Source organism: Papaver somniferum, chromosome 8 (assembly GCF_003573695.1).
Source record: "Papaver somniferum cultivar HN1 chromosome 8, ASM357369v1, whole genome shotgun sequence".
Lineage (NCBI taxonomy): Eukaryota > Viridiplantae > Streptophyta > Magnoliopsida > Ranunculales > Papaveraceae > Papaver > Papaver somniferum.
The window spans coordinates 124575812-124601008 of record NC_039365.1 but is presented as its reverse complement, the minus strand read 5'-3'; the positions used below and the strand labels follow the sequence as shown (position 1 = coordinate 124601008).

The following is a 25197-nucleotide window of genomic DNA, read 5'->3' as shown; positions in this document are numbered from 1 at the left end:
CTAATACATGACTTGTCTACTATTTTCCCATGCTATGTTCCCAGCCGAACTCTCAATATTGTCATGACATGACGGTTGATGTTCACTCTCAGCAGAGTATCATGAATCTCCCGAAGTGTCAGTATTGAGATCTCCATGGAAGTACACACATAGGCTGCATCACTCTCTAACAAAGAGAATTTCGTATCGACGCACTTTTAAGTTAGCTCGATTACGCTTAAATTCCTTAAGGAAAATCTGGATTGTTCATATCAGTCTCAAAAAATAATCACGGCCACACGATTTATCCGCGTTGTTTAACAAGCTTAGACTACTCCTAGCAGAACTGGGCAATCACCATAGTGACCACCGGCGGGCCCACTAGTGCCCTAGTCGATCGAGCCCTATGTAGTTCATTCACAATCTCTTCAAACGCTGACCCAAACATGAATGTTCGCGCCACTTGAAAATAGCTCAAACGAGCTGAGACCGACAACAGGGGTCTCAAAACGCATCGCGTCCGTCCAACTTAGCCGGCCTAATTGGACGGCTTGGATCGCATCTCGAGCGATCAAAGAGGTGAGAACGTGTTCACCGTTGGCCCAACTCCTCCCTTGGTCGATCGACCTGTCTACTGCAAAACCAGAGCATATCAAATCTCTTACACAAAGTAGCGTGAACATGTTGTTTCAAAAACCCTAAAATCACTTTGCGGCAACACATTACTGCCGCAAAACGATCACAACCATCCATCTTTTCCAGCTGATTTGAGTGTCTTAAATCTAATTTTAGATGGCCAGGAGATGTCAACATGCTCACCGGAAACCCATCTTTGCACGAGGTTGATCGACCTGCTCGAAATAGTACGCAGTGTCTCGAATCGTTCGCCCAAAAGGGGTTGGCCGCTCGGCCCCAAAACCCTAAAAATCGTGTCAACGGCAGTAGATAACTGCCGCAAATCGATCACGACCATCCAACTTCGCTAGCCTAGTTAGACGGTGTAGATTTATTTTCAGAAAACTAACAAAGTATCATTGTGACCACCAACCATCACTCCTCCATAGAGAGTGATCGACCAAGTGGCAGTTCGCCGATAGGGCACTCGAACGATCTCCCAAAGGTGGCCGGTCGTGCTACTTTTTTAAGACGCTCAATCCGTGACTGATTCGATCGATCTCAAAAACAGCGATGCTTCTAGCACATCGATTGTTTTCAGCTGCTTATTCGAAAGCGATGCTTTGTAAACATCGATTATAAGCAATACTTATAAATATTGGTTTCACAAATAATTTGTTATTTAACCAAAAAGCATTAAGCACCGTGTGCTTCTTTCAACAACGAGTCCCACGACTCAACCCACTTACTCGAGACATCAAACATGTCACTAACTGGGGGATGCTCACCTGGGGTACTGGTCTGGCGGTTTACAGTGTGCGGCGTGCAACACGCCCATTAAGAGAACATGTCAGGAAGGGAGGAACGGTTAACAAACATGAGAGTAGTGGGTGAATATGTGACCGCGTGATGATCACCACCTCTTATACAACCCCACTACTTAATCTTCTACACTTCCTACGAGATCAGGGTTGCGCTCAAATGACTTGTATAAATAGTTTTTGAATCTATTTCGACAGGAGGGACACAAGTGTTATCAACACAAGTAACCAGAAACCATTTTCTGATACAAGTCACTAAACAACCACACCTTGATCTCAAACACCTTATGTGCTTTCCTCCCTAAGATCAACCCTTCTCCTTCACCTTGTGACCGAATTGAATCTGGAACGACCATTTCTTGGTTTAGGCCAGAGTCTTATAGATTTATCTCTCGAACTCAAAAGTACTACCGTGCAGTGCATTTGTTTAGGGTTTGAATTCGTTTCTCATCAACACACCCCAAATTTACCAAAAACAGCAGAACCAGTTTTTACCCTCAAACAACTGGCAACCACAGTGGGAGATTAATCTCTCGGTTGCAAGATCAATTTTCAATTTCATTTCAATCTTCTCAAAATTCAAGAGGGCAGATCTTAGGTCTAAACACATTTGTTAACCCGATTTCATTTCAATCACCAGTTTCAACTTCCACTATGTGATGTATCTCCGCCAGCCAAATTCTCCGAAAGCCATAAACGATCGAAGCACAATCACCATGGAAGGCATGACTAGGATATTAGAAGATGTCCTCGCAAACCAGGATGAAATCGCAAGACGACAAGACGAGACGCTCTGTCTTTTAAAAAGTATAGTAAACCGGTTGTGGAAGAAGTCGGCAAGCGTCCGCCCGAATAATACCATCAACGATAAAGATGACACCGATCTTTATCTGAAGTCTGTGTTTACGCCAACAGTGATGCAGACGGAATACGTAATCACATCGAACATGAACCGAAAGGAAACGATCAACAAAATCCAGTCGATAACAAAGAGCCGAAGCAGTTTCACAAGGAAAAGAACTCATCAGGAGTATCACAATATCCGCAGAATAAGGGAAGAGAACTGGCTTACGAAACTCTGTTGGAGAGTCTATATCTCAAGACCCTTGCGGAAGTTCAGAGAGTTGTTCAATAATCCGCAGCTACGACCGCCCTGACTTTACCGAGCAGAGAAGCGCCTGAGGAAGGGGAAATTTTCCAAGACCCCCATGGAGACAAGAGCTTCACTAATGAACGATACTCGGTTCAACCACGTCGGAGAGTTGTGGTCATCGATGCAGGGCCCTCGAGAGAAGTTTCACTTCATCAAAACCACCAAGCTAAGCGATTTGCGTCTATGTCGACACATACTCACGCCTCAACTCCGCTCTCGAAAAAAGACTCGTATCAAATCTCGCAAGAGTTCTCACGACAACAGCTGCAAATACAAGAAAAGCTAGACCCGGGGTACCCGCATTTCCCATTTCCTATGAGGAAGGTTCTGGAGCTGCTAGAAGTTTGGGTGCAAGATGGAGTAGTTCAATTACCTCCTGTATAGCATCCACCAACTGATCAGGAGATGACTGATCCAAGATATTGACATTACCACAGATTCATCCATCACCCCACCAGTGAATGCAACGGCATGAAACGCATTGTCTGAGAGAAAATTAATTCAGGGGAGTTGCGCCTAAAAACTAGGAATCTTTCCTCTCTCCACAAGCCAACGTGCGTAGTTTCACAGGAGAGATCGAATTAGCTGGGGACTTTTCATTAGCATAGGTCGTTAGCAGAGGCATGTTACAATAACATAAGTCGCAACCCTGATTTTAAGCAATTGATTGGGAGAGCCAGTTTCGTTCGTTGGAACCTTGTCAACAAGTAAGTCTCGTTAAATGATTATTTGTGTACGAGAGACCTCTTAGAAATTTGTTGGGGACTAGAACACGTCCCATTTTCAAAATGAAATTAATACCATTTTCGATCTCCACGTTATATTTCCCTTTTCGTGTAATGTTTGCAATTTTCATGCAACATGCACAATTTCTATAAGTTACATTACTTAAATCAGAATCTCAGTCTAAATGGTCGAGCCAAGCATAATTCCTCTCAGAAAACTACTCATGAATTATCCCAAAATCAAATTCAAATATCCTCATAAAAACAATCACTTGCTAGTTCAAAAACTAGAAAAAATCAAACCATGAAAGGAATTCCTCACGTCACTCAAAGACACCTAAGAAATAGAAGAGAAAGCATAAATAATTCAAGGGAAATCATCCAACAACAACTCGTCCTTCTTGGAAAAAGCGTCTTTCATGTTCTGGAGAGGGGTCTGCTTTAGCTTCAACTCCTGGGACAATCTCTCGACTTCTGCCTCTTGCTGAGTAATGAGGTCCATGGAGGGAACATCATCCATTTTTCCTTGCAGCTTTTGGACCTTAGAAAATCCTTCACAGAACCAGGAGGCGTTAAACTCATACTTCACGAACACGTCTCGATGGAATTCCCATCTTTGGACTATCTCCTCAGAAACGTTGCGTCTAGTCACATTGCACATATCATGAATGGAAGATAGAGCTTCTTCAATGCGCTTAACCAATGAAAAACGTCTCTTAATATTCTTGAAGGTGGCAATGTGGCCATGTTTCTTCCATATTCTGGTGTACAACTCCTCATACTTAGCCGGCACGCTGAATCCTCCAACCAGCACATGGTTTGTGTAAGGGGCGTCCAATGGAGGGTCAAAAAAGGCTCCAACGAGAGAATGTACAACTAATGTTGTATGTTAATACCCGAATAATATTGAAGATTAGGTATGTGGAAGAGGAGCTACAAAAGTTTATTTATCTACTTTTGTATTCCATATGTATGATAGTTTTGTCACTAAAATTGAAAAAGGGGGAGATTGTTAGAGCACTACTCGGTCGAACTCGCATGCGTTGATATCCAAAGCATGTTTGTCAATGTTAGTGATCAAAACTATAAGTATTGATTTCTAGTCTACTATAGATAAATCTCGGAGTAGGACAGAAAGTGTAGTTAAGCTCAAGAACTCCATGGCGTTCATCATACAAGACGAAGAACTACTCAAGGAACTGGTGGAACTTCATCGACAAAAAGGTATGTGGATACTTGAACTTATCTATCACTCAAAAGTATATCTACTCTATCTCCTATCTTGAGACAAAAGTCGTTTTGCTATATAGACTTTGATTATACACATTTGCTATTTCGATCCAAGTTTATCTCGCCTATCTATTTCTCGAAATATGTGTTGGTAAGCTTTCGCTTTGGCCAAGTTCATCTTTACCTAGTGACGAAAGTCATATTATGTTTGAATCACTTGAAAATGGCTTTGACGTATTAGTTTGTGAATAACAACTATATAACGTCCTCTAAGAATGTTTCAATGATTGGAATGAGAGTTTAGAAGATATAACCATTGATGGATATAAAAATTGTTGTGGTAACACATATATGTATAAGTCCTTATTCCTTGAATCAAAGTTTGCGAACTTTGCTGCTCAGGAAAACCGAAACCAAGTCCGCGAACTCAGTCCGAGAACTGTCGGAGGTTCTCGTCCCGAGAAGATCTGCTGAAGTTTGTAAACTCATTCCGGGTACTTAAGTTCGCGAACTCAGTCTTCGAACTTAGGTTGGTTATTTTCTAAAAACGATTATTCGTGAACTTAATTATATTAACTAAGGAATGAAAGTTTGCAAACCGTGGCTATAAAGTTCATGAATCGATTCGAGTGAATCGAATCGTTTTTGCTTCGATTTTGTCTTGTATACTTCTATAAGATCTAAGCAATTTAACAACTAGTTCATTTGAGTCATTTAAACTAGTTATGGTGAAGAAGAATATGGTTAATATGAAAGTGATCATACGGCTAAACATTTGGTTAACTATTGTTGATCCAACGGATGTACATGTTTGGATACGGTTGCACAAACCTAAAATCGTACATTTCATTTCTGTGTAACAATCTAGGTTTTAGATCTAAGGGTTGAAAGATATTAGCTTGAATGTAATCAGGTTTTCATCTAACAGTGAATATTGAATGCTTTGTTACTAAGCTAACGTTGATTGCAAACCCTGATTTGAAAGACTATATAAAGGATAACTCTAGCAACTGGGAAACCTAATCCCCACACCTTCCGTGTGATACTAGTTGTATAATCTAGAGTCGATTCTCCTTTAACCTTTGGTTTCTTCTTAAAACCCAGGTTAACGACTTAAATACTTCATTGGGATTGTGAAGCCATACCGATACTACTTTCTCGTAGTTGTGTGATATGAACTTGCTGATTCTATCGTCCGAGTACAATCACAAATATTGGCTTGAGATTGATATCTCCGATAGGCAAGATATAAAAGTAATCACAAACATCTTCGTCTCATCGTTTGTGATTCCGAAATATCTTCTTTCGCCGCGTCGATTAAGATTATTGTGAGGTGATTGATAATACTGAGCTGTTTTTCAGGAATATAAGTCTGGTTTATCAATTGGTTCCTATTCACCTTGATTTATTAAAATACGGAACAAAACTCGTAGGTATTTCCGTGGAAGACATATTTATCTATTACCGTAGACTTTTCTATGTGATACAGATTTGTTTATTCAAGTCTTCGACTTTGGGTCGTAGCAACTCTTAGTTGTGGGCGAGATCAACTAAGGGAATCAAGTGCGTAGTATCCTGCTGGGATCAGAGACGTAAGGAGCGCAACTGTACCTTGGATCAGTATGAGATTGATTGGGGTTCAACTACAGTCCAGACCGAAGTTAGTTTGTAGTAGGCTAGTGTCTGTAGCGGCTTAATACAATGTGTGTTCAATCTGGACTAGGTCCCGGGGTTTTTCTGCATTTGCGGTTTCCTCGTTAACAAAATTCTGATGTCTGTGTTATTTCTGTTTCCACATTATATTGTTTATATTTATAATTGAAATATCACAGGTTGTGCGTTTGAATCAATCAATTGGAAAGCCGACCTTTGGTTGTTGATTGAAATTGATTGATCCTTGAACATTGGTCTTTGGCACTGTTCAAGTGATTTCTCTCGTATTCAATTAGACTCGCAGATTTCTATTTGCTTGAGTAAGAATTGAATCGAGAAAGGGAGAAGTAACTCTTTGATATACTTTATTAAGATTGAGTTTACTTGATTCTCTTGAAAGTATATTGGAGTTAGTCCATACAGATTGCTAAGCGAAATATTGGGGGTGGTTGTTGTACCCCGCTTTTTCAGTAAGTCTCCAAGATTGTAATATTCCTCATACTACTCGTGATGCATACATTTGCTTTGAGGAATCTGTAAGTCCCCATGATTGTATTATTCCCAAAGTAATTCTTTTTACTTTTTCTTCTGAAAAGTTTGCGTTCATTAATATATGTAATCAGTAATCTTTTCCCTTAACACCACCGAATTTTTGATGTACCCCTTTTTATTTCATCGTTATCCGATTTTAATAAATCAAGCATTAATTGATCGCAAAGATGTACCGGATATGAAAAGATACCGATTAGTGTGAAAAGGTGTGTAATGACATGATGACATGTATAGTAATGCTAATAGACTTCACTATATAACACAAAGTAATTGTGGTTACGCCATAAGGCTATAACTGATTTCCTTTTGTGGAATTTTAGTGTTTAGCTATGCAGGAAGACATCTTTCAACAAAATCAGCTCAAAAATGGATGTAATCCCAATTCCTAAGTGTCTCAATAATTTGCTTTTCATAAAACTACTTATTTAGGTGCTTGTTTCATTTTGGACATTTTTTTCTTCGGTTTTGTTTGGGGTCTCTGAAATTGCCTTAGGGTCTCCTCTTCTTCCTATATTCATTATTTTTCTAATCTAAATATTTTTCTGCCGATTTTATTTTTAGAATTATTCATATTTGACGTAGTTTTGTTTGGAGAAGAAGCCATGCAACATGCAATATCATTTAAACTGTTCTGGTATGAAAAGTCAACATGAACTTTTAAAAGACATGAATTACGTAGTTTTATGTGTTAAGTTTCAAAAAATCATGTTAAGGTTTAAACGTTTTTAAAAGGGTTACGATTCAAGATTTGCGATGAGGTGGATGGTGCCGATATGTAAAAGGGGATGACATGGTCTCTTTCTGTTTCGCATAAATGTGGACTTTAAAGAACTTTGATGTTTGACGACTTTGGTCTGCAGGTTGTATTCCTAACATGAAAGCCCTGAGGGAAAATCCTCATTAACAAATCTATGATTGTCCAAAGATGCTTAGTATGGACTATTTGTATTTTAGTTTGAATCAAATTTAACTCGTTACTTATCTCAAACCTAATTTCTGATTTGGACCCGTTTAAGTCAGAGAACAAAATATCCCTGATTCATGGGACTAATCGTTTGACTCACATATTTTTGAGTCATCTCTACAACCAAGAAAAAAAGTATGACATGCCCTTGAAATCCCCCTTAACTAACCACCTAGTCATTAGGAATCCTAGAGAAGCCGCTCAATTAGATTTGTAAGCAAAGGAGAAACGCAGATAGAGCGAGCGAGGGAGAGAGATAGAGTTTAAGAAGATAGAGAGAAATGGCTATCCGTCTGAGTCACCCTCTTCGTCACCATTTATTAAATCCAAATCATCATACTAATAAACAACCTCTTCGGTTCGCAAATTCTCAATTAAGAATGAAAAATTAGAACCAGTTGAACCACACAAGGTAATTGGATTATTCTCTACTTAGTTCAGTAACATGCAATTATCTTTTCAGGGAACTCAATTTTATACCATAGAGCTCTTGAATAAGTTGTGTACGAATTTATTGGAACTATGTTTTTAAGTTCTGCAGATGGTAATGTAAGTAAAACAAACTCTTGAGAAAGATTACAAAAATCTCCCAGTTGGAAAGAATGGAAGAGATGACGAAGATATGATTCTTTGGTTTCTCAAAGATAGAAAATTTGACATTGAGGAATCTGTTTCAAAATTGACTAAAGCCATTGTATCCATTACAACCTTATTCATGATTTCTTTAGTATTAAATAGCACTTGGACTGATTGCTTCGATTAGTTTTGAAAATTTCATAGAAATTTTGTCTTGCATGGAAAAAGATTTCATTAGCATTAATATTATTTTTGGTTCAAGTAGTTAAATTCCTGTTATATTCAATTACCTGAACCAAGTATTCTGTAAGTAGCTTAACAAATATGGTGGCAATTTTCGTTATTGGCTTTTGATTTTACAGTTTCTCTTAGCACTCTACTTTCTTTTCAGTCATTCATGCAAATTGTAGTATTCATCCTTGACCCAACTAGAAATGGCGTCAAGAGTTTAAAGTTTCAGAATTGTCGGAGGAGTCTGTGGAGAGATTAGCTCGAACTGGGAAAGCCTTTGTGCATGACTGTCTTGATGTCAATGGCATGCCGGTACTTGTGGTTGTGGCTTCTAAGCATTTTCCTGATGTAAGACTGAAAAGTGAATTCCCTATGTACACTGTTCTTAGTATCATGGATATATATAAATTAGTGATCTCAAGAAAACGTTGTATTCTTTATAGCATTGAAATTTATCTTTTGTTGTGTTATCAGTGTTCATGGTTCTCTGATATTACTTGTTTCTTTGGGGGTTTCTTAAGCTGTCATATTACGTTTTCTTGTAACTGCGGCGGCTATAATGATATTGCAACAATGATGTGGTTGCAGAAGGAAGATCAAATTGAGAATGAGAAGCTTTGCGTTTTTCTGATTGAGAAGGCATTAAGTAGACTCCCAGATGGGAAAGAAGAAATACTTGGAATATTTGACTTCCGGGGATTTGGCACAGAGAATTCTGACTTTGAATTTTTGAGGTTTCTGGTAATGTTAACTTATATCTGGATTCACAATTTTCGATCAGTCACTATATTCATTCTTCGTTCTTTCTTCTTCTTTTTTGACGTAGAGTTATGATTTCATCTTGAAAACCAATTAATAGAAGTTTCTGGTTGCATTGTATCATTGCACTATAAAATGAATAATATATATACAGTCAACCGCGTTAGGGACTTTATATAGTTGAATTCTACCATCCACTTGATGATGTCAAATATGTTATGGCTTGTTTCTTTATTTCACAGTTTGATGTGTTCTACTATTACTATCCAAAGCGGTTGGGACAGGTTCTGTTTGTGGATACCCCCTTCTTGTTTTTTCCGCTTTGGCAGCTAATCAAGCCCCTATTAAGATCACATGCTTCTCTTGTAAGTTCAACTAAAATCTACCTCTGCAAGTTTGTTAATACTATGTTCTTGGTCAGTAATGCTCCAAATGTATGTATGTCGTTGGATGATGGATGTATATTTCTATTATGCCTGGTAATATGGTTAGTTTTTATATGCAGGTGAGATTTTGCTCTGCTGATACGGTACCGAAGGAATACTTCACTGAAACGACAGTACCAACAAACTTCAGAGACTAGTTAAGCAATCTACACACATGACATTCTGAAGGTATGTTGTATGCCATATAATCAGTTTAACTACCCATTTGAAGAAAATTGTTTATTAGTTACAACGAGACTCATGACTAACTGGTTGACACCTAGTACCATTTTAGTAAAATGAGAAAACTCGCGGTTGCATCTGCATATTTTGCAATCCGACATATCTTCGTAATTCGACGACCATCCATTTATGTTTTTCTGACCAGTTGTGTATCTTGAACTATTGCAAGCTTGGCTTTGTGAGGGATTAAGAGAATTGTTAACCCACAATTGCCTAACAACCCTCCTTGATTTCTTTCGGCATTCTTCAACATCTTCACCTCTCGATGTCTTGTTATTGGATCTTTTTATTAATATTCTGTTCAATAATTCTCTCCCTCTAAGGATTGATTGATGATCACCAGAATCAAGGAATATAATTCCTAGAACATACGTGGCAACTGTATGCCCAGAATTAGATGATCTTTGCAATAACTCCCGCCCTAACTCGATTTGGTTGTTATAAAAGAACTCCACCTAAGACAAAAAAATAAATAAAAAAAGTTAAAACAAATTGAGACGTGTGTCAATTGTGGGTCCTGTATATTAATATCTGTTCGCACAAGCCATCACACCAATAGGTGGTCTTCAATTTGATTGACCCCAAGGACCTTGTTGCAAAAGGATTCAAAGGTTTATTAGCTCAAAAGGTTTTCTTATGGAACTTCGAAGGAATAGCCACTCCCAAGTAATCTTAGAAGAGTTAGGTTAAGAAAGATTAATTGGTATACCCGCAAGCTCAACGAGTGGTCAAGAAAGATTACAGGATCCGTATAAGACCCGCAAGCTTATAAGATATCTAATGACTAGAAGAAAGTTGCAAAATGGAACACAAAATCAGGAAGTTTGGTCTTGATTATGTCAGCCTAATGTAAATCTTGATTTCTTGTCAGTCCGGCAAAGATATATCACTGAAAAGATCAAAGATATATCACTGAAAAGATCTCCAAGTATTCCCTTTTTCAACCCGTAAACTGATTTACCATCACTAGTGTTTAGTACAACAAGCAAGAGAATGTTTTATAAAACAAATACATACCATTACTTGTCTATACAGAACTTCTGGATTTTGAGCATGTTCACATCGTTTCAGGAAAGATGCAACCTCCGCCTTCGAGGTCCATTGAATTACTGGGAGTTCATCAAGGGAAGCATGTCGGAGCAAAAATCGTCCTGTGCAGTTTCATGGAAAAACTTGCAACTGCAATATGATGACAGATAAGAATCCATATTGATGTCCGCAAGATAAAATTATATTCCTAAAGGTATAGAGTTAGAAAAAGTGTCCAACATTGTTCCTGGTTTTTGTTTTTTTTTTCAATTGGACTCAACTTTGTTTTTGTGTTTTGTAAGGCAATAAGAATAAAAGAGGCTATCAGATGAATCTTAATCACACCCAAAAAAATGATAAAGATAAACAGCAAAGAAAGAAAAGAATCATGGAAAATATTGCTTACGTTTGGTTGACGTTTAAGTGGTCAACCAATGATGAAGAAGCCACCTTCGCCAATATCTCCGTAAGAACTTCATGCATACCCCCTCTATAACATGTCTTAACATCAGCCATTGTTGATGATTCGGTTCTGGTTATTCTTTTTCTTGACTTTTTCTTATTCCCTGACCTTAAAGTAGACGTGTAGATGTCCGTGTCATCTCCGTTTCAATTTGTAGCAAGTTTAAAAAGGAATGACCTACTGATTGTGATTGTAAAGAAAGAAAAAAAAGGGGAAGGAAGAACAAAAGTTTACGAATGGAAGAGAATAACGACGGGGAGTTGATATTTATAGGTTGTATGAATGATTGACATTGAGTTCATCTAGGAATTGGTTTTGTTTCCTAACCAGGAAGAAATTGAGTTCATCTAGGAATTGGTTTTGTTTCCTAACCAGGAAGAAGTCATGGTAAAAAACACTAACGGGGTGTTAGTCCTCAAGGGAGTTGAGGGAGTTGGGTGTAGTTGGGTTTTTTCCTGTTAGTCGTGGGGGAGTTCGAAGGAGTCTCTCAAAATCCCCGTTCGTGGGAGAGTTCAGAAGAGTTTCCCAAACTCCCTAGAAAACCACGTTAGTCGTGGGAGAGTTTGAAAACACTGTTGAACTCCCTGTTAGTGGTAAAACCCTAGAATGCTAGAGAGCTGGTTGTTTTGGGGAGTTCTGGAGAGTTGATAGTGTATTTTTGCCGGTATACAAATCTCTCAAAAGAGTAGAGATTTGGGAGGGAGTTTGGTCAGAGAAAAACATAGGAGAAAGAAGAGGAAACGCTTCAACTTTCAGGTATGCTTTTTTTCTCATCTTTTTTTTTCTTCTTTGATCTCCATGATTGTTTGTTTTGATTGTTTATAGTTTGTTTTGTGTAATATCAGTTTTTAGAGTTTATTCCGTAAAAGTAAAGGATTTATATAAACAATCAAAACCACCGTTTCTTTAAGCTGGTATTATTATGCATCCTTAGTTTATGAACTATTGAATGATCTTGGTTTCAGTAATTTTGATGTATGAGGATTTGATCAAAAAGTTTGTTGCATGTATACCTGTTGTGTTTTATGCATCCTTAGTTTATGAACTAGAATGATCTTGGTTTCAATGTTGGAGTGTTCTGTAGCGTTGATGCTTGAGAGTTTCATGTGTCTTAATTTTAGGTATGATTCGTGCTCAAATTTTGGTATTCAACTAGATGTTTGCAAAATAAGTAATGGTGTAACAAACTTTCCCTTTAAGCACTTGCCTACTAAAAAGGAAAAACAAATAAAAAGGAAAAACAAATAAGATGGAATTTGAAACTTCTGGGTTTGCTACAGGGATGTATAGTTCAGTCAGAGTTTGTGAAAGAAAATTATCAACTGTTTACGGTTCATATGAAAAAGTGAGCTGAACTTCAAACTGTGTTGTAATCTCATGTTTCATGTGAATATTTGATTCGCCAGTTGCGTGAAACCTTTTAATTGGTGTTGAATGTTTCTTACATCTCCTGTTTATGTATGGCCTTGCTTCTGCTGACTTTCCTCTTTTCCCATTTTGTACGATGTCGAGTATTTATCATGATTATGATGTAGAAAATAGGATCATCATTTGTAACCTGTATCCATAAGAGGCACGGGATATTGCTGGTTTGTCTATTTGTTAAGCTTCCCGGCTAAAATCTCTTCTTACCGGACCTCTAGAAACCTAAAGCCCTTACTGCTCAGCAACTGTCAGCTGCAGCTACATCTCCTACTGCTTGTTCTTCCTCAACTGAGCCTGACTTAGCCCTTCGCATCCTCCACATTCATTCACCTAAGCATACATTTCAGCTTCAATAACAGCAACTCAGGCCATTACATTCAATGTCACCATTTAGCACTTCCATTTCCAACTGCAGCTGCACAGCTCAATCATCCATTCCATCCTACACATATATCTACTTCAGGTAGTACAATTAGTTCAGGCTGTATCCTTTCCCATTGCGTCTGCACTTCTTCAAGGCCATCAGCTTCTGTAACTTCAATAAGACTCCAACATTGCATCAACCAAATTATAGGCCATTGCTTCTGTGATCAGTAAGTGCACCTCAAGATCCATATCCTGCCATTTTCCATAACATAACAACACCACCAGCAGTTCAGCTCAATAATAACTGCACCACTTTCTCTGCCAGATTATAACTTCACCACCTAGCTTAATCATCTGCTTCTTCCTTGTAATCCTTCTCGATCTTCCTGACCTAGCTCACTACCTAAGACAACAGCAGCAACTCCAACTGCCTGCACTTGAGCACTAGATCCCATTATACACTAGTATAGCATCTCCTCGTTGACAAAAAAAAAAGAATCTGTGTCATGTTATCTACTGACTTATTATCTATTATATTGCTTAATTTGTTGCAGCAAATAAGCTCCAAACTGGCTGAACTGATCTAAGCTACGACCTATGTGGCTTATCTATTCCACTGCACTTAAAGTTTTGGATTAATAAAGAAAACACAATATAATTAACATATGCTTACCACGGGATCAGGTACATAAACTCTTAAGATCTCTATTTTTTGTAGAAATAGAAATACGCAACCTGCTAGAATTTCTAAATTAAGGTGCTTTATTTTGTTTCCACAGATGCACTATAAGAGCATCTCCAATGGTAACTTGGTGTGCATCTTTTGGAACACATACTATGACAGGTTGTTGTATTTCTAATTCAGGTTGTTATGACAGGTTGGAACACTTTCAATTCTTTTGGAACCCATGTTATGATTAAACTCTAATTCAGTTTAACCATCTTTTGGAACCGATCAAACTACTTATATTCGAGTACAAGAATAGTAACAAGTCTGTGCTCCATGTCAAACTAGTAACATAATTACTAAATCACTGCTCACTAAAATGTGGTATTACTGAAGAGTATTCATAATTCATAGATTCTGATGGTTCGTTTTACGATAGATTGTAGTGAATTTGCATAACAATTGATAATTTAAGTGCGACTGGACAGAACAAGGGGTAGCACTACAAGCTAGAGAAAAACACTAATGTGTTTGTGTATAGGGTGGAAGCATGGGTCCAAGTCAAGTGTCTTGCATCTTTTGACTCAGATGGGAAGCCATCCAAGAAATTGCAGTGTAAAAAAAGACATAAGTATGTGAATGGTTTGACCGTGAAAACCCTCTTTGTTATATTTGAAATATGGATCCATTCATAATTGCTCCTTCCTTTGCTTCGTATAATGTTGTCATGTTTACATTTTCGTTGGCAGTACCTATGACAAGGTAATAAGTAACCCCTACAAACACATTAGGTTATTTTTTTTCTTCACCAGTTAGCTTGTTGTGCTAACTTTAATCTTTCACTGCATTATTTTTTGTAGGGGGTGTTGTTCCAGTGATATTTGATTAGCCAATGGTTTTCACTACCGCAATCATAACATGCATATGGAAGCTGAATTGGAGTTGCTCTAAGTTGATCACTGAATTTCTAAAACCATGCGTAATGTGTTTGTGGGAATACAATATTAGTCTTCCGGGTATTAAGCTAAATTGTCGTAAGGTTGTGTAATTCAGCGAATGATGAGTATGGCTTAATGGAAGAATTTAGTTTGTATATATCTTTTTTATTTGGTCCATCTGAGTTATGAGGGTTAGACTACAAGTTTACAACCTATATTCAGTTTCAGTGATTTTAATTGTACTCATAACAACCAATGGTTTATAGGATCATTTTTATTTATTTATTTTCTTTTGATTAAAGATCATTTTTACTTGCAAATGAGGATTTGTTGTTTCTTATAAAGAGAATGAGTTAAGAATGAACTCTCGCAAACTCCCTCTAATAAGATCCCTCAAACTCCCTACACTCCCCCAAACTTCTTGAACTCAAAAACACCAAACTCTCTCAAACTCCATACACTCTCTCAAACTCTCTCAAAATCCCTAAGATTCAAAATACACTCAACTCCCCCCAACTCACTCGAGGACTAACCCCCTGTAAATAGATTCATATTCTAATTGTGATCACGAAGTTTTACATGTTTTAACAGTAGTCACTTAGACTCGCAGTAAAATGAGTCAGATATTCCTTATACTATAGGGTATGTTATTTAGATGTCCCTACTTTTGACACCCAATAAATATATCCTTATACAACAATAAATATGTCTCTACTTTTTAAAAACCTTATCCATTTAAAATTAGATTACCTTAATACCCTCACTCATATAATATTTTTCTTTATTTCACAATGGAACAAATTTCTTCCACTACCACTTCACCACCACCACTAGCACCACCACCACCACCACCGTTCAACGACCACCACCTACCAACCACCACCACCACTAATATTCCACCACCACTCCTTCACCACCACCATTACACCACCATCAGTCCTCCACCACCACTAGTCCGTCGCCGTCATCACCACTAGTCTGCCGCCGCCGCCACTGGTTCAGATATTTTTGTATCGACAACAGTAGTTGATCCAAATAAAAATAGAATCAACAGTAGAAGTTGATCCAATTTAGGGGATCAACAATGGTAGTTGATCCAAAAAAAGGATCAACAGTAGAAGTTTATTCAATTTATGGGATCAACAGTGGTAGTTGATCCCCTAAATTGTATAAACAATGAAAGTTGATCCATGTAAATGGAGTGAACTTGGTGTGAGTCGAACACGCATCATCTGACATGGAGTCAGTCATGCTACCATTGCACCACAAGTTCAACATTGGAAGAAATTTACATAATTTAAACTACAATCGTGATTATACTTATCCAAGGAAATATTGTCAACAATAGGAGTTGAAAGGATCAACAACAATAGTTGATCCGATAAAAAATTGGGTCAACAACATGAGTTGATCGTATAAATGGATCAACAATCATAGTTGATCCCATAAAAATTGGGTCAACAATGACAGTTGATCTCGGTGAAGAATCTGCAAATCTTTCTTCTAACAAACACAATCCAATAATCGAGGTACCGATCGGAGATCCCTGTAGTGCATTCCCTAATTATTATACAGGTCCATAAAATAGATCCTCCTCTGGTAGATATCAGTAATTGTCTTTCGATTGTCCAAAACCCTATCCTACAACCAATAAATCAAAACAACAATAGTTCCAGATCTAAAAGTAAACAACAAATATATAATTGTAACATCGAAATTAAACCCTGACCTAAATCAAATTGAATTCATAAACATCAATTCAATTTTGAGTGAACAAACAAACAAGATTTCGAGAGGGCGACGGATCGGGCGATATCTGAGTCACCCCAGATCTCACCGATTCCCAATTTTTTCAACCATGAACTCCTGAATTTATTCTTGATTATCAATTATATCTTATCATTTCAATCAGATCTTGAGCCTAACCCACAACATCCGCAGAAAAACCGACTTTAATAGCACTTAAATGACCTCAAATCTCTTCCTCTACCAAAACCCTAGATTCAATCTTCAAAATCAAATCCAAAAGATAATTCCATGGCAATAAATTCCAGACAAGAGCAATCCTTAGGACTCTTGGGGACGGAAAGATAGATTAAGAGCTGGGGGTTGTGGAATTGAGGAACTGATGAAAGGCAAAATTTTGAAAGGTACTGGAATCTTATTCCTTTTGAGCTTTGATTGGATCTGATTTCTTGGTAGGGGTTAGTATCAATGTTTTGGTGTTTAAAAGAGGGTCTATATATTAGTGTTTATCATGTTTTACTTCTTTCTTAGAAATTCGGATCTGTTAGAAAAAAAAAGTGTACGCGTATCATTTGTTTTTTTGGTTTTTGGATTTCTAATTATGTCCTTGGTTTTTGTAATTGATATGTACTAATTCATCTATGTTGGTGTGAATGGTGCTTTTACCACATCATGGTTTAGAGCTCTGAATCCCAACAAATTTCATTTAATTAGATGTGAAATCATTTAGCATATTATGCCTACTGTGTTGTGTTTTTAATCATGAGTGCTAGTTAATTAATTTTAGCAGATGAAATACATTTTTGTATTGTTCAGAACCATTATTGCTTCTCTGTTTAATACGATCATATTGCTAACATCTTTTTAGAATCGGAATGTGATTCCCTTCTTAGTGTTGTTTTTAGAATTTTCGGCACCATAGCTTCTGTTAAGGCTACTTGATGATATGAGTTTGAATCTGTTGTTTGATGTATGATGATCTAAATTGGGGTCTCCAAAATGGATTTATTTGTTTTAAGAAATTAAAAAAAGAAAAAAGATTAAAAAAGTTGTTATGTTAATTTTCTTTGTCGAAAGAAAACTTGAAAATTTGAAAACCTTCCTAAATGTGTTTGTTGTTCTTGGTGGCCTTGGCCAGTTCCTTCTATTTTCATGCTTGTGTAGTAGTTGTCTCAGTGTGATTGATGTTGTATACTAATGTTGTTAGTTAATGTAATAGTTCCTGTGCTTCTCCATGTCTCTGTTCGAAGAGGGATTTTATTAATCCCTCAGTTGTTGCGTATGTGATTTGTAGCCTTGTTTTGATAACCCTAGCATGCATTATGTTATAATCTAGATCCTTGTTGTTTCATATAGTTTTATGCCTAATACTATTGATTTATTCACTTCCTTCTCTGTTGTCTCCTTTTACAATTCCATGAATTTCTCCTTAATTTCGATAGTCTTGAATCATAGCATGAGAAGTTGTGCGGTCTTTGCCTATTCTGAATATGGTTTGTGTTTCTGTTGTTTCTCTTCTTTGACTCTCTCTTGTGGTTCTTTCTCTTAAGTAGCTTCCATCTGGTTTTTCTGGCTTAGGATGACAACATTTTCTTATTCTTATTCTTCTTCTTCTTCTTCTTCGTGTTGTGAGTTGTATTGATAGTTTAGGGCCTGTTTTCGTCTTGTCCAAATAATTATATCTCTTTTGTACATTTTTTTTCCTGAGTTTTATTTTACCTACCAATTATTTGTGTCCGTCCAAATGAAGAATTCATCCTCAGTTTCCAAATCCTAAGCTCCTCTGATCAATCTAAGCCCCCAGGTAAGTCCACTTAACTACCTTTTTATATCCTCCTTTCCAATCTGCTAACTTTGCTTTATCTCTTGTCTAACTTCCCCTACTATTTTAGTTTGAATATTTGCTTGCAATCCTTGATCGTTATCATTTTCAAGTGTGTAATAGGTCGGACAATTGTGCATTAGTCTCCCCACATTTTGTATCTTATAATTACCCTGTAAGTGCTGCATTATAAAGCACATTTTCTTAGTTATAGCAGTATTGCTTATTGTATATGTTGTTTTCTACAACAAACCTTTCATGTTAGAGTTTTACAACATTTCTTATAGGTTATAGTTGTATTTGATAAAAAAATTCTTGTAAGTGCCGTAATACATCTCCTCCACACCAATATTCCATAAAATCTCTTTTCTATATAATCTCCTCCCTCGATAATGACAATCCTAGCTTGGAATTGTCAAGGGATAAACCTTCCAACAACTATTCAACACCTGCGAGAACTAGTTTCCCTTCACAAACCTAAAATCATATTTTTTTACGAAACTTTAGCAAATCAACACCATATGCTAGGACTGGCTCATTCATTACAATTCCAGAATCACTACTCTGTCCCTAAAATTGGAAGGAGAGTTGGTCTTTGCCTAATGTGCAAAGATAACCTCAATATTCAAATATTACTTCATTCTCAAAATTACATACAAGTCTTGGTCACCCCACCACCCCCTGAAAAACCCTGGACATGCACAGGTATATATGGCCCACTACATCCTGATATAAGGAAAAACTTCTGGCACAACTTCCCATCAATCTTCAACGACGTCAATCCATACATGCCATGGCTTTTGCTAGGCGATTTCAATGACGTTTTGGATCAATCAGAAAAAAAGGAGGAAGACAAGTAACTTATGCTCAATCCCAACCTCTACTCACAGTGATGGACCAGGTGGATTTATGGATTTGGGCTTCCGTGGAGATCCCTATACATAGACAAACAACCAAATGGGGCAAGACAACATTTTGGAGAGACTAGACAGAGCATTGGCAACCCAACAGTGGCGTACTGCAAATCCACATGCAGCAGTTACCCACCTTTCGAGAATAGCTTCTTATCATGCCCTAATTCTTTTACAAGGAAAAACAATAGATTGGCAGGGAACAAAAAACTACAAGTTTGAACATTTATGACTCACACACCCGCAACTCAAACAAGTGATCGACTCGGCTTGGATACAACAACAAGATATAGAACCTACCGTAGACCTTCAATTAAAGCTCATAACCACCGGAAAAACTCTTCTGGAATGGAACAAGGAAACTTTTGGACACCTTCCAAGTATGATCAAAAAATCGATGACAAAGATTAAAATGACACAGCATCAATGTGCTACCCAATCGGGTAATGAACTGGAATTCTGGTTGGTTCAAGAAAATCAACTGAGGATGGATCACAATGAGCTATTACAATGTCATGCAACATACTGGCAACAAAGATCCAAAATTCGATGTCTACAATCAGAAGATCTTAACACAACTTTCTTCAACACTAAAGCAACCATTCATTGGGCCTGCAACAATATTCAACAACTTCAGGATCCACAAAATAATTGGATTAATAAGAAGGGAGATGTGATTCAACTCATTCTTAACCACTTCTCTGAACAATATACTTCTCAACCTACGATCATAGACGAAGACCTTTTCAAGGATATCAACCCCAGATTATCTCCCAGACAGATGGACGCTCTTACCAAGGAAGTAACTACATCAGAAATCAAGCAGGCACTATTCTCTATAAATTCCGAGAGTGCTCCAGGACCAGATGGTTACACTAGTAAGTTTTTCAAGGTTTTTTGGGAAATAACCAATACACAATTGATAGCTACGGTTCAAATTTTTTTCAAGGATCTTAATTTACACCCACTCATGAATCACTCAAACTTGATACTAATACCTAAAATAGACCACCCATCAAAACCTACTAAATTCATACCCATCGCGTTATGCAACGTCACCTACAAAATCATTGCAAATATCCTAGTTAACCTAATAAAACCTTTACTCCCTTTTATAATAAGCCCCTATCAAAGTGCCTTCGTACCACAAAGATCAATTCATGATAACATAGCAATCGCTGGAGAATTGTTCCATCATATAAAAACATCAAGCCTCACCAAAGGTCCAAAAATAGCACTCAAACAAGATATCCAAAAAGCCTATGACAGTTTAAATTGGGGATTCATCAAACCGCCTTCACCAAACTGGGATTTCCAACAATTTTCATAGATTACATCATGTTATGTGTCACAACTTTTACATACTCAATCAACATAAATGGTACACCACATGGATACATCATCCCAACTAGAGGAATTATACAAGGGGACCCTCTATCTTCTTACATCTACATAATTTGTGCGGAGATCTTATCTACGAATTTGGGGAACCTTCAATGTCAAAAGCTGGTTCAAGGTCTTAACATTTCAAAAAAAAGCACCACCCATTATTCACTTAATGTATGCTGATGACCTTCTAATCACTTACAAAGCATCTGCTAAGAGTAATCTCCATCTCAAGAACTTACTTCAGTCTTATGGCACTTCGGCAGGACAAGTAATCAATACTTCTAAATCAGTAATCATTCATCACTCGAGATTGGATCCGACAAAGGTTGATAATCTTCAACAGTTCTTTGGTATTCCGACAACATCAAAACCTCCAATCTATCTAGGAGTCCAATTCAAACAAGGAAGAGCATCTAACCACACCTTTGCGCTACTCCTACAAAGATTAGCCCGAAAAGCTAAAGGATGGATGACAAAATGCTTAAACCAAAATGGAAGATTAATACTCATTAAAACCTCCCTAATTCCCACCTCAAATCACCTTATGCAAACACAAAACCTACCTGTCAATGTCCACAAACAAATAGACCGTATAACGAGAAATTTCTTCTGGGGACATGATTCATCGGTTAAAAAGCTTCATCCTATACGTTGGGACAAGGTAACAAAACCAATATCTGAAGGAGGATTAGGCATAAGGAAAAGCAGTGATCATAACAAGGCTCTTCTCATGAAAAGAATCTGGAATTTGCATGAACAACCTAACTTCATCTGTGGAAGTATGTTCAGTGAAAAATATCTCGATCAACAACCAATTCTACAAGGCATCAATAAGATACCATCTTCTTCCAGCGCCCAATGGAGACAACTAGCATCAATCGTCCCTACCATGCAACAGCTGATATTTCATCGTATTGGAAATGGGCTATCAACACCAATAGAAGCCAACTGGATTCCACATACCCCAAACCTAGATCCAACCCAATGTTACCCGTTCCAAACGGTAGATGATATCATAGATCCAGTCACTCATAACTAGAACCAGGAAAAAATAAATACACTCCCCAATCTTGTAGCCCAAAAAATCATAAACATCCACCTACCCCAAGATAGCACCCAAGACAAAATTATCTGGCCACATTCAAAATCCGGAAAATACACTACTTCATCGGGATACAAATGTCTAACCCATAGTCAACCTAATCATACCCCCCTCCCACCAACCAAATTCATGTGGACCTTACCGTGTCCACCAAAAATTCAGCTTTTCTTATGGAAAGCAATCAATGAAGGTTTACCAACCTTCTTTATCCTCCATCACATCCATTTGACCAACTCAGACATTTTCCCCATATGCAATTTATCTCCGGAATCAGTAACTCACCTGCTAATTCACTGTCAAACAACAACTAAATCTTGTAACACTCTATTCTCTCAAATCCCAAACACATCAAATCCCAACAATGCACTCTCTTTTGCTTTAACACCTCATACAACCATCTCCCAGATCCTTCAACAATCAGCACCAACATCAGTCCTTTCCTCTTTCTGTTTTCTATTTTGGATATTATGGTTAGCTAGGAATGATCTAATATACCAACAAAAACAAACATCAGCAACAGAAATCCTTGCTTGGGCTCAAAAACAGCAAAAAGAATATTCGGATGCGCTATAATCCTTACCTCCAGTTCTATCGGGAGATTCTCCAATACTGAACCACTCAAGAAATACCAAAAGAATCTCAATAATCTCGGTAGGATGGTCGACCCCGGGCATGAACTGGATTAAGATCAATACTAATGGAGCGGACAGGGGTCATCCCGGTTTTGCAGATGCAGGTTTCAGTTGTAGGGACTCCAATGCACGAACAATAATGGCTCTAGCTCAACCTTTGGGAATTACAACTTTCTTAACTGCAGAAACTTGGGCTATGCTTTTGGCATCAAGAACAACTACAGAAAGTCAATGGCCAAAGGTTCTCTTTGAGACAGACTCATAGAACCTTCTGCACTTCATCACTTCTCCTTCTCCTCCACCTTGGCATATCTCAAGGATGATTGAAGAAATAAAGAATAGGATGGAACAGATTCCGTAAACTGTTATACGACACAACTACAGAGAAGGGAATCAAGCGGAAGATGGTTTGGCCAATAATGCAGCAGATGAAAGTCAAAGGGAAAACTTTTTAACCAAAATTTGGGACTAGGAAATCCCAATTTCATTAGTCAATTTTTTTTTTCATGAATCCGTGGGTACTACATACCCTCATCAAATTGTAACCTAATTCTTCGTTCAATAAATTGCATGCTTCAAAAAAAAAAATTCAATTTTGATATCAAACCGGAAATCTGATATTGGTCCAAAGTACATACATAAATCAAATCGAGAGAGAGAAAGAGGTACCTGCTTCAATAGTCAATTAAATTCATAAAGATTCATTCATATCTTCTTCTATTTGTCCTCCTCCGAATCTATCCACATGCATCAAACTCTGCCCATGAAAAAAACGAGAAAAAAATCAATCAATGCATATTTTTGTTCATAGATTCCTTCTGTCGATCTAAACATAAGGGGAATTTTTAATAATGATGAAGATAAATGAAAGAAACTGAGAAAGAATGAGAGAAGAGGGTGGAGTGAGGAGATAGAGAGAGATAGATCTGATTTTTCTTAAAAAAAAATGTTAGTGTGAAGGAGATGGTAGTGGTGGCGGTGGCGATGAAAATGATGTACCGTTCGTGTTTTTATCAGATGTAATGAAGAAGTTGAGTATATAACAAATAAAGGTTAAAAATGGAAACTATGAAAATAATGTTTTAGATAAAATTTCAATTATGCCATCAGGAACATTTATAAAGTCTGTTAGGGATATTTTTGAAGGACGTTCAAAAGGAGGGACAATTATTTAATTTCCACTATACTTAATCAGGCATCGTCAAACAGGTTATAGAGACTGATAATTTAAGAAATAGGATTGGCTGCCTTTAGCAATTGTCTTTGACTTTGAATTGGAAAACCTTAGGATAATCGGCTCGGCTGCCTTTGGAAGTTTTATCCCTTGACAAAAATAGTGGCGCTCTACATAACTAAGTGGGATCCAATTGGTTAATTAATTAGCGCTGGATTCATGTTCGCTTTGACTACTACTTCGTCGGAGAAGTCTTGAGTCATATGTTCAGTTTGGCGCAAGAAGTTGGTAAAATATCGTGGTTTTCGGTGAAAAATGGGGGAATAAAATTTAATCATCTACAATTTGCCGACGATATCATTGTTTTTCTTGGTGCGAAGTGTTAATACCCGAATTCTCGTTAGGTCCTACCCGTCCTAGCTAACCAAATGACCTTACCTTTGCTAAGAATAGTAAAAGAGAGAGTTGCCTTTCCATTGTACCTTGTCTTTCTTTATATAGACTTTCCAAAAGCCCATTCCTTTTATGACATCATGCCATGTGTCCTAAACTTCTTTAATTGCTGTTAATGCCATTCCTTCTCCAATAAAACCCCCTTCTTTCCTATTAATTCCTCCCTTGTCCTTTCAATCTAATGGATACTTTCTTAGTGGACTTGGGCTTTAGTCCCCAAGTCCCCATGTCTTCATATTGGGCTTGCCTCCCTTTTAGGGGCACATTAGCCCGACTAAGGGGTAATATTTTTCATGTATCAGCATTAGTCCCTTGACTATTGGGTCAATTGTTAAATGACCCGATAGTCAAATCATTCTGCGTTCTCGATCACCACGCATCGTAAGCAGCCAGGCGGTTACTATGTCATTTATGATGGCACTTCCTCTATAGAGGTATCATTCCTTCTGTACGATTATCCATTTAAAACACCTTATTTTCCATTTTTGCCTCTTCCCATTGGATATTTTGATTTAGATGGCTCATTCCCTTCATGGGCACGTTTTGACCTTAGCTTCCGTCCCTACACTAGTATCAATGTTCAAGGAGGCGGAACTGGAGCGCTTGTTGTTAGTGAAGGCCGAAGTTGAGGCGCTTCGCGTACACAGACTAACAAACACGGACTCCATGCGTGCCCAGTTTGTGGATCATCAAGCAGTGCATGAGGCGTCTCGGAGGGTCGTACACATGATATCTGCCATTCAGCATGCTTTAGATGACGCCGTCACATCTCGGTATGCTGCTGACTCGCTTCTCATGGAGTCCTCACTAATGACAACAACTATAGATCATGTCGTCGTTGATTATCGTTCGTGTGCCCCTAATCAAGTAACTTCGTGGCTTCCTGGGTACACTCTGTCCCTAACGGCCGTCTCAGCGCTCGTAAACGTGTTCTATCCCAAAGATGAGCTCGCGCGTCTACTAGAGTTAAGAGCAGAGGTGGATGTATTGTGGGTTCTCAGGAGAATTCACTTAGATAAAGCTCGTAAAGAGTGTGATGAACATGAAGGCACTCTCGCGCTCGCACGTTATGCAAGAGGCAAGGGCAAATGCGGGACATCCGCAGGTTGATAAGCGAGGCTAACCGGGAAATATCTCAAGCCATTATTCAGTGT

At 37.8% G+C, this 25197-nt stretch overlaps 1 protein-coding gene and 1 long non-coding RNA gene across 2 annotated transcripts; one reads left to right on the top strand and one right to left on the bottom strand.

Moving 5' to 3' along the window:
* Positions 1 to 7966: 7966 nt before the first annotated feature.
* LOC113302896 (motile sperm domain-containing protein 2-like) lies at positions 7967 to 14971 on the top strand. The gene is made up of 8 exons (XM_026551861.1): positions 7967 to 8104; positions 8234 to 8386; positions 8701 to 8847; positions 9088 to 9240; positions 9501 to 9623; positions 9764 to 9872; positions 10998 to 12174; positions 13764 to 14971. The coding sequence occupies exons 2-6, from the start codon at positions 8315 to 8317 to the stop codon at positions 9839 to 9841; spliced, it is 573 nt and encodes a 190-aa protein (XP_026407646.1). The 5' UTR covers positions 7967 to 8104; positions 8234 to 8314; the 3' UTR covers positions 9842 to 9872; positions 10998 to 12174; positions 13764 to 14971.
* LOC113302897 lies at positions 9890 to 11503 on the bottom strand. The gene is made up of 3 exons (XR_003337178.1): positions 11362 to 11503; positions 10944 to 11105; positions 9890 to 10381 (listed from the first exon to the last, which is right to left on the bottom strand). It is a non-coding gene; the product is annotated as an uncharacterized LOC113302897 (long non-coding RNA).
* Positions 14972 to 25197: the final 10226 nt, after the last annotated feature.

Bases quoted from the DNA above. Each gene is read 5' to 3' on its own strand.
- LOC113302896 (XM_026551861.1), top strand. From the start codon at position 8,315: ATGATTCTTTGGTTTCTCAAAGATAGAAAATTTGACATTGAGGAATCT. The intron at 8,848-9,087 runs GTAAGACTGAAA...ATGTGGTTGCAG, and splicing joins CTTCTAAGCATTTTCCTGAT to AAGGAAGATCAAATTGAGAA. The intron at 9,624-9,763 runs GTAAGTTCAACT...TTTTATATGCAG, and splicing joins TAAGATCACATGCTTCTCTT to GTGAGATTTTGCTCTGCTGA.